A 10,150-nucleotide genomic window follows, 5' to 3' on the forward strand; every position below is an offset into this window, starting at 1 on the left:
ATCATCAGCGCTCACCATGTCAGCCATGGAAACTGGTCAGTGATCAGACCTACCTTCTCCTTCAGGGGATGGAAGTCTTCATCCAGAGAGACGATACGAAACAGAACTGCGGAGGCCATGATTGAGAGAGGAAGAGATTTTCACTGTTAAACTTGCAGCTGCTCACCCAGGGACCATCAGTCATTGAGGCAGATGCTGTGTGCATGCTTGGCCTAGATGCAATGACCCATGGACACATGGCAGGGTTGGATGCATGCACCACACTGCCCAGGTTTATGACTGGTGGGAAGGAAGTGGGAAGGCAGGTTTACTGCCAGCTGTACTAACTTAGTGACGAGTTGTGGGGTTTCTAGGGAGGCAGGGAGGATTTCCTGCTCTGTATATAATTCCCCACCTGATTTCCTGTACCTGTTTGTCCCGGTTTGTAGATGGGTTTGTCTGTCTGGACAAAGACCAGGCTCTCTGAGTTCTTGACCAGCACTGATTTCCGGCTCCTGAACTTCAGTGTCAGCCCCTTCACCAGCACCGTGAGAAACGCTGATGATGAGCTGCTGGACTTTGGAACCTGGAAAACAGCAAAAGAGCCACTTGCCTTAGAGACTCTCCGCTCTGCACTGAGCCATTGGAGCCTGGAGTTGTACATGGAACCAAAACAAAAAGGTCACGATCTACCTACCAGAATCAGGGATTGCGGGGTCTGGGGCTCTGCCAGTCTCACTTCACCATGGTTTTGCCGGACTCTTCTGCTCCATTCCCACTAATGTAACCTCTATGCTGCCAGAATCTTTGCAGTGATGGGGCCTCTACCACCTCCTCCAGAGGAGACTTTGCCGGCCACCCCTGGCCATTCCCTCCCTACCAGGAGACTCTGACTCCTCCACCCCAGGAGTTTGTATCTTAAGAACGTCCTCCAATGTCTAAGTCTCAGCTTTTCCTTCTGCCCATCACTCCTTGTGCTGCCTCTTGCCAAGACTGAGGGTCATTTCCCTTCCCTTGTTATGCTCCTGCCTCAAAGGGATTGATGGACTGTGATTGTGTCCCCCTAGCTGTGAATCCCAGTGATGGAGGAAAATGGGAAGCTACATTTGAGTAATTACTTCTGTGCTGGGTCCATTTTCTTCTACTGTCCTCCCAGCCAGCCTGGAGAGCTGCAGGGAGAAATCCTAAACTGGTCCCCGGGAGAGGCACAAGATGAGCTCATTAACGTTGTAATAAATGAAGGGGGGATAGCTCCCTTTGATGGACACCCAGCCCACCAGTTAGCTGTAAAATCCTTCTTGGTCTGTTCTCTGATTACTTTACCTGTAAAGGGTTAACAAGCCCACAGGTAAAAGAAAAAAAAGTGGGCACCTGAACAAAAGAGCCAATGGGAAGGCTAGAACTTTTTAAAATGGGAAAATAAACTTTCCCTTTGCTTGTGGTTGCTCTCTCTGGGCTGAAGGAACATGGAACAGCAGTGCTATAAGCAGAAATGCTGTGTAAGGTTTGAACCAAATATGAAAAATTATTTTCCATATCTAGCAGGACTCATTGGGATAGGGAATGTTTAGATAGACATGATCAAGTTATTTCTTTATTTGGGCTTGTGGATCTGCTCTGTGCTAACCCCTGATGCTTTTGTTTGCTTGTAACCTTTAAGCTGAACCCTCAAAAAGCTATTTTGGGTGCTTAATTGTTGGAATTTTTGCTCTTTTAAAATCTAGCAATTTCTTTTTGTTTTAAATAAAATTTTTCTTTTTAAAGAACAGGATTAGATTTTTGATATTTTAAGAGGTTTGTGCATGCTGTTTGATTGACTGGGGGCAACAGCTAATTTCCTTTCTTTTCTTTCTCAGCGTTTCCCTGGAGTTGAGGGGAGGAAGGGCTTAAGGGTACCTCACAGGGAGGAATTCCCAAGTGCTCCTTCCAGGGTCCAAGGGTTTTTTGTGCATTTGGGTGGTGGCAGCTTTTACCAAGCCAAGGTCAGAGAGAAGCTGTAACCTTGGGAGTTTAATACAAGCCTGGAGTGGCCAGTATTAATTTTTAGAATCCTTGCGGGCCCTCACCTTCTGCACTCGAAGTGACAGAGTGAGGATTCAGCCTTGACAGGTGTCAATGGTCTCGAGGATGTTCTCTAACCTCCATATTCCATGGCTTTCTTTCTGGCCTCACTCAGAGGCTTGTGGAGCCCCTTGAGAAATGGGAGACCAGTTCTCAGCCGTAAGGTCAGCACTGTCTCAGAGAGAAAAGCACCCAACAAAGCCAGCCAACCAAAGCCTGTAGCACAGCCTCTCCAAGAATCATGCTGGTCACTGAGCTCAGTACCCACTGAAGATCGCTCCTAATGAGTCATCCACAGCACTGCCAGTAAGAACCGTAGTTTTTCTTGAATGTCTCCTAGCTAAGCCTGTCTCTGTTTGTGACTTCTGATGGTATCAGGTCTTTCAAGGGTTGGTCCCAGGCTGTCACTATCTTACAGACTCAGGTAATAAACCCTGTGGGGGTCAGAGACTCACCGTGAATGGGACGCACTTGAACACGTCCTTCTCCGACACCACGTCTGCGATCAGGCTCCTGTTCTCCCCTGCGTATTCCAGCGTGGCGCTCAGCGTTACAGACTCGTTCAGGTGGGTCAGCTGGATACAGACCTTTTCAGGAACGTTGGTGTGGATCAGAAAGGGCACTAGCACCATGTACTGCCTGGGAAGGAGAAGGACACAGGTCAGAGAGGCGGGGATGGGGAACGGAGAAGGTACTGATGAAAGGGCATGGGCTAGTGCGACAGCCAAATCCCCAACCATCCATCCACACTGTAATTTGTACATACAGGATGGTGAATTTCATTTTGCTTTTGTAACATACCAGCCGGTCTGCTCGGTCAGCCAGGAACCTAGGACACCACCTGGAGCAAAGGAGCTGGTTCTGTGCTAACAGCAATTGCTGTCCAAGGGCTGTTTGTTCAGGCTTCCAGCAGGGAGTGGGGATGGCTTGAAAAGTTCCAGGCTGTTAATTGAAATCTGTGTATCCCACAGCCCCCGGCTGCATTATCTGAACAAGGGGAGGGAGCTCAGATGAAATGTTTGTTCTACCTCCATGGAGGCTGGCAGGCAGTTACACAGGAGTGTGGATCAGGGCTTTAATCCAACATCCTCTCTAGCTGCCTGTGGATCTAGGTGTGTCACCTGCTGCCCTCAGTAATGGAGAGATACAAATGTAGAGGTAGCTGCGAGTGCACTGACATCTGAATCTAGGGAATGGCCATTGTGCTAAAGGGGCAGCGTGGCCTAGTGTACAGGGCTTTGGCCGGAGAACTCATTGCTATTCCTGGGTGTGTCAGTGACATGCCATGTGCTACTGGACTTCACAGCTCTGTGCCTCAATTTCTCCATTTCTGATATGGGGATCCTGAAGATGCTGCTTACACCCACCCTCCCCCTTTTCATGTGCCTGGAGAACTTTTGATGAAAAGTGCTCGCTTACAGGTTCAAGTGTTAGTGAGGACTTTACGCAGCTTGCCAGCAGTGGCAACAACAGAGTGATTTGGGCTACAGAAGGTTATCTCGCTGGCCATGGCTGCAGCCTGCTGATTTAGAGCAGAGACGCTGGCAGAGCATCACCGCTGGGAGGCTGGACGTGCAGCAGTGTGAAGCTCCCTGGGACACCCAGCTTTCTGCCGGGGGGGCTGTTCATCTTGCTTAGCCAAGATTTCAAAGTGACAGAGTTAGGTAGGAGCAGCCTTAACATGGCTCTGATTAAATTCCACTTCAACCTTTGTTAGGCCTGAGCCAAAGCCCATGGAAGTCAATAGGACTCTTTCCATTCACCTCACTGGGCTTTGGATCAAGCCCTGAGTGATTTTCTCTCTACCTTTAGTCTCAGCCAATAAAGGCTGGGGGCTGATTCTCCCCTGCCTGGCACCTGGTGCAGAGTGAGTGCAAAGGGAGCCTGAAACACGCCGTTCTGCTCTGGTAGCATTTGACACCCTCTCTGCCCTGTTGTAAATGGCGATATGAAGAGCAGGGCCATGGAAATCCAGGGCCTACGTTTAGTGCTGTCAAGTGTCCTGCCTGATGTGTGACACTCACCTGTTTGTCCAGCCGCCCTGTCACATGTCCCTGCAGCTCAGCTGGATTCTGACACAACAGAACAGAAACCCCCTTACACTACCATAACCAGACACTGCTCTAGTGCTTAATTTGTGCCAGGGCTGAGCCCCAGCACCTCTAGGCTTGGCAGTTCATTGCCCTGGCACCTCTGGGCTTGTAAAAAAATTGCTTGAGCCCCAGCACCTAATTGCTTGAGCCCCGGCATCTCTTTCATTACAAATGAAGCACTGCGCTGCAGACACTTCTCCCTCTGGATGACAGAAGAAACAACACGTGACAGTCGTGTTGCTTAACATTCGAGTGGAAGGCTTGCTGGTACTACAGTGATTAGCACAGTATGAGAGCCTCAGTGAATAGCTGAGCTGTAAGCAGGTAGCGGGCAGTTTCGTGCAGTTGCCCCTTTGCTGCTAGAGGCAGCTGTGGCATTTGCTGAGCCAGCAGCCAGGTGCCTCCTCTTTCCCTGCTGGATCAGAGCTAGCAGCCTGGAGGTGATGGCAGAATGTGAGAGATCTGATACTGGCCCCAGGCTTCCGCCCGGTACAAACCCCCAGCCGCTGTGACCCCAACAGCCCAAAGCATCCCAGGAGCTCCAGCAGCCTTACCACTCAGTAACAGTAACCCCAGCCACTCCGCATCTGACACTCTTGGGCACCTGCTACCCCAGCCAAAGCTGCCAGGTTTTGTTCAGTCTCCTGGTAACCACCACCCCTTCCCTCCTCCTCTCCTCCCAACCAGCTTGGGGCAGAGCATGTCAACTATAAACTAAGCATATATGCAAAACAGTCACTAATATGATGATTACTTCATTAAACAGCATAAAATGCCTCATGGAGCAGAATAAAACTTGTGACTGGCATCACATTCTGTTCTTCCCTTGCCTTCTCAGCCTGCATTAACTTTAGCTGTGACAGAGAGAACCAGACTGGATACAAGGTAAGACAGATGGAGAGAAGAGCGGGGCCTTTCCTGTGCAGCAGGATGCAACCGAACACAAAAAGGCAGCTGCTTCTGCAGCACAGAGTGGTCTTCTCTCCATTTAAAGGTGCAGGATGCAGACAACATATCTGACCAGACACAAGCTACATGCTCAGAATGGAATAGAGCTGGGTGAAAAAAGTCTGATGAAACTGTTTTCTGTCAGAGAGTGTAGTTTAGTCAAAATGGAACTGGTTTGTTGGAACATGTTGAGTTTGACCAAGGGCCCAATAGAAAAATGATAAAACAAATGGTTTCAACTTTCTCATTTTGATAACATCACAATGTTTCATTTTCCCTTTAATATTATGTTGTAATATAATATTTATATACATTTATATTATAATTATTCAATATTATTGTTAACAAAATGTTGTGACATTATCAAAATGAAACACGTCTATGTTTCTGAATCAAAATTTTCTGGAATTTCCTTCCTCTCAAAATTTAAACTGCATGTTCCGAGTTGGAATGGAAACAAATTTTAAAATGGCAGGTTTTCTGGTGGCATGGCAGTTATGGTTTCCAGCCAGCTATAGATTGTCTCCTTGTTCTGTATATGTATAAAGCCTAGCACAGTGGGGACCCTAATCCATAGCTGGGGTGCATAGGCACTACAAGACACAAACAAACAATTCTAACAAGGCATTCATTGGGTTAAGCGATCTGACATTGGAGTTAGGGGACTGAATCAGGGCAGCGTAAATTGCACCTGCTCATATACACCAGCGAGGAGGGATGCTATACCAGGAGAAGGGAGTGTGCACTGGAGGGTAAATGCTCTAATCTATGTTGGACTCCATCTACAGGAACTCTCTGTCAGTCGACGCTAGCAAAGAGATATTCTGAGTCTGCCCAGCTCCTGACTGAGCTTGGCTACACCCCCTCTTCAGGCCCCTCAGTGGAGATGAGGTTGCAGCCAAGTTGTTAGTTTGCAGTGCCGCAGGTGGATATTCCAGCAGAGTGTGGCACTGCCAGAGTCTGTGCTGACAGACAGGAATCTAGGTCACAGACTCTAGTTGGGAACAAGCACAGTCTGTGGCTGCCAAGGGAAGCAAACTGTCTTTAAAGAAGAAGAGAAAAGAGAAACACCTTTCTGAGCTCTAGCTCACAGGCAAGGAAACTGGGGCCCATCCACTAAAGGTACCACAAGGCAGATGGCATATTGCCCATGAAGCCACAGGGAAAGCCAAGCTCCTGAAGATGTCTAGGTAGGGATATAGGTAGCGAGAGCTGTGTGGGGAGCCCCAGAGTGGAATAGCAGGGGTCTGCAGGGCAGGACTGAGGGGCATTGGCAGAGCTGTGTGGGGAGCCAGGACTGGAATAGCAGGGGGTGGCTAAGCATTGGCAGAGCTGTGAGGGGGATGAAGGAAAGAAAAGAGAAGGCAGCACGAGCCCTTGCATGTGCAGCTTACGGTTCGGTGGTGGGCGAAGTGTCTCCAGGGAGGAGGAAGAGGAGCAGGAGGAAGATGCTGGGGCCACCGGGCAGCCTGTTCTTCCCCATGGTGCAGAGCGAGGATGGTGAGTGAGGCAGCCACACAGCCTTGTTCGCTGGCTCCCTGCTCCCTGGCTGTCCGCTGGGTCCACCCCTTTATATGTCTCTCTGCAAACAGCCCCCAGGAGGGGCGAGATAAGGGCAAGGGGCCAGGATCGTTTGGGAAATGGGGAGAGTTACGTGAGGAGGAGCCAGAGCCAACAGCTCTGACCCATGGCACAGAGACTGTCCCTGGCCAGACCCTGACAAACGGGGGGGAAGATATTTATTGGAGGTGTTCATGTGATACACTGTCCTGTGTCTGAGCCATTCACCCCAAACTCCTGTTTGTATCACTCCAGCAGCTCTTTGCAGTGGTTGGAGAAGCCCTTTAGCTCATTACAGGGCTAGTCCAGTTTTCTGTGGGGATTGGAACGAACTCCCAAATCCTGCCCAGTGTTTCCAGAGAAAATGTTCCTGTTTGTATGCTGTATTCCACTGCTATGATAGTCAGCTACTTCCAATAATATCCCTCTGGTACAGATCACAGGGATGCCAGTGAGAGACCATTTTGTGTATCATTGCCCCCGCTGCATGGTGAGTGTCAGAGCTGGCCATGGCTGTAAAAGTGCCCTTTGCTGGCTGCAGGAGTGGAGCTGCCTTGTTAGGAGTGCATAGAGCACACTTGCTCATGTCCTCAGAGCTAGCTCTGGGCATATCAGTGTCCTCAGTTGTTTGAGGGAGCAGGATTGCTTCCTTAGCTCCCCAGGAAGCCAATGCTAGTTGTGAATGGTCTCTTGGGAGCACAGTAAAATTGGCACACTGGGGCTCTAAACAGAGGAAGAAAAGTCTTGTGAGAGAAAGCTGGGAGAAGTGGGTTCATTTCTCAGTCCTGCCACCAATTCACAGTGTGACTTTGGGCACGTCCACATCCCTCTCCGTGCCTTAGTTTACCCATCAGTAAAATGGAGGTAATGATCCTGACCCATCTGGCAGGGATATGTTGGGCTCAACTGACTAATGATTGTCAAGTGGTTTAGGATCTTCTGATGGGAAGTGCTATAGAAAGGCAAAGGAAGAAGCCCTTTGGGGGGCACATGGGAAAAAAGAAATCAGATGTTCTGAAGATTAATCCTTTACCCCATTAGGGAATTAAGATCATTCAGGGAGTGTGGGCAGCCCCTGCCCTGATTCCACGAAACAGAGATCTGAAATACTGGGGAAACCTTAGCCAGGGGAAGGATGAATCCATTTCAGCTCCCCAGTAGACCTGGGAGAATGAGTAATTTTTCAGTTCCTGACAACTAAAAGTTTACTAAACATTTACTGAAGCAAAAGGTTGAAAAAAATGGTTTTGGCTCAAAAGAAACATTTCATTCACTCTGAAAGAAAACATTTCATTTTTATGTTGTCTTTTTTTATGTTTTTGTGTATTTTAAAAATAAATTGAAGGAAATTTTGAAAAGACCAGAAAACAAAACAAACAAAAAAACCCCAACCAAACAAACAAAAAAAACCCCAACCAACCAACCAAAATACCTCCCACCCTATAACATTTTATTGGAAAATTTAAAAAAAAATATTTTCTTTTTTTGTCATTTGGTTTAAGGTTTTCCCACCACAAAAAATAAAATAATTTGCAAAATGTTTTGCTGCTGCCTGAGCTGCATTTTTACTGCCAATAAAAGAGCCTTTTGTACAAAAATTGTCACTCAGCTGTAATCCCAAACCCACACAGGCCCAGCTTTAGTCACTTCCAGTACAAACAGTTGGAAAAGACAAATGTGGTGAGGTTATGCAATTGGCTGTGGGTGATAACCCAGCCTTCACCCCACTGTGGGTCCAGGAGTGGGAAGTGAAAACATGTGAAGAGTTAATACAACACTTTAAAAGTCCTTGGACCACGGACTCAGAGGGTCCTGTCAATGAACAGGACAGCGAGTTAATATCCCCTGCACAGTCCCCTTCATACTGTCTCTCCCTTTATGCTCAAAGGAAATTTTTAATGCCCCAGCTGTCAGTTCATAATGTCTGAGAATTCGGGGATCAAGAAGGCTTTGTGAAATAATGGTCTTGAGAGAGGTCCAGAGGGGGCTGCAGGGAAGGATGAAGCGTATTGCCAGAGCTGTGAGGGAGTCCAGGAATGCATGGTGGTACTGCTGGGGAATACTGTGCCCTGTTCTGGTGTCTACAATGCAAGCAGGGTGCTGATAAACTGGACAGGGTTCAGAGAAGAGCCTTGAGAATGATTAGAGGATTAGAAAACATGACTTAGTGATAAGATAAATAGATTGAACTCCTTGAGTTTAACAAAGAGAAGGTTAACGGGTGACTTGAATCCAATATAAGTTTGTACATGGGAAAAAAATATTTGATAATGGGTTCTTAACAAGATCCAATGGCTAGAAGCTGAAACTAGACATGAGGTTCTCAAACTTCATTGTACCACAACCCTCTTCTGACAACAAAATTACTACATGACCCCAGTAGGGGGGAACCGAAGCCTGAGCCTGCCTGGGCCTTGCCTCCAGGAGGGGAGGCCAAAGCCGAAGCCCAAGGGTTTCAGCCCAGGTCTTCAGCTCCAGGTGGAGGGCCTGTAACCTGAGCCTCAGCGCCCATGGCTAGCGTTGCCAGGTGTCTGGTTTTCAACTGAAACGCCCAGTCGAAAAGGGACCCTAGTGGGTCTGGTCAGTACTGCTGACAGGGCCATTAAAAGTCTGGTCAGTGGCACTGTAGGGCTAAGGCAGGCTCCCTGCCTGCCACGGCTATGTGCGGCTCCTGGAAGCAGCGGCAAGACTCACCTCCAGCTCCTATCTGTAGGATCAGCCAGGGGGCTCTGCACACTGTTCCTGCCTCACGCGCTGGTTCTGCAGCTCCCATTGGCCATGAGCTATGGTTAATGGGAGCTGTGGGGTTGTGCCTGTGGACTGGGAAGCACGCAGAGCAGTCTCGCCATGCCTCTGCATAGGAGCTGAAGGAGGGACATGCCACTGCTTTCGGGAACTACCTGAGGTAAGTACCACTGGAGCCTGTAGCCCTGGCCCTCTCCTGTGCCCCAAACCCCTGCCCAAGCCCTGATCCCCCTCCAAATGTCTTGATCCCAGCCTAGAGCCCCCTCCTGCATCCCAAAACCCTCATCCTGAGCCCCATCCTAGAACCCACACCCCCAGCCAGAGCTCCAAACCCCCACACTCCAACCCCTTGCACTAGCCCTGATCCCCATCGCACCCTCTGAACCCCTCAATCCCAGCCCGGAGTCCCCTCCTGCATCCCAAACCTCTCATCCATGGCCTTAGACCAAAGCCTGTATTCCCTGCTGGAGCCCTCACCCTCCTGCACCCCAAATCTCTCATCCTCGGCCCCACACTAGAGCCAGCATCCCCACCTGGAGCCCAATCCTCCCGCCCAGAACCCCAGCCTGGGGCTGCCTCACATACTCTAAACCCCTCAGCTCCATCCCCAGCCCAGAGCCTCACAGAAGAGGCATGGCAGGGGTAGGGCCTCAGAGGAGGGAATGGGGCAGCGGGACGGTGTTTGGTTTTGTGGGAAGTAGAAAGCTGCCAACCCTACCCAGGGCTGAAGCTGAAGCCCAAGCCCTGCTGCCCAGGGCTGAAGT

General features: G+C 49.3%; 1 protein-coding gene across 1 annotated transcript in view; it reads right to left on the reverse strand.

Moving 5' to 3' along the window:
• Positions 1 to 6,608, reverse strand: part of LOC127047175 (alpha-2-macroglobulin-like) — a 59,775-nt gene extending 53,167 nt beyond the window's left edge. Inside the window, exons 1-4 of the mRNA XM_050945205.1 lie at positions 6,476 to 6,608; positions 2,496 to 2,679; positions 409 to 565; positions 54 to 106 (exon numbers count right to left, since the gene is read on the reverse strand). Coding sequence (XP_050801162.1) covers positions 54 to 106; positions 409 to 565; positions 2,496 to 2,679; positions 6,476 to 6,564 — 483 coding nt within the window. The 5' untranslated portion in view covers positions 6,565 to 6,608. The remainder of the gene's footprint in view (positions 1 to 53; positions 107 to 408; positions 566 to 2,495; positions 2,680 to 6,475) is intronic.
• Positions 6,609 to 10,150: the final 3,542 nt, after the last annotated feature.

This window comes from Gopherus flavomarginatus, chromosome 1, assembly GCF_025201925.1.
Source record: "Gopherus flavomarginatus isolate rGopFla2 chromosome 1, rGopFla2.mat.asm, whole genome shotgun sequence".
Lineage (NCBI taxonomy): Eukaryota > Metazoa > Chordata > Testudines > Testudinidae > Gopherus > Gopherus flavomarginatus.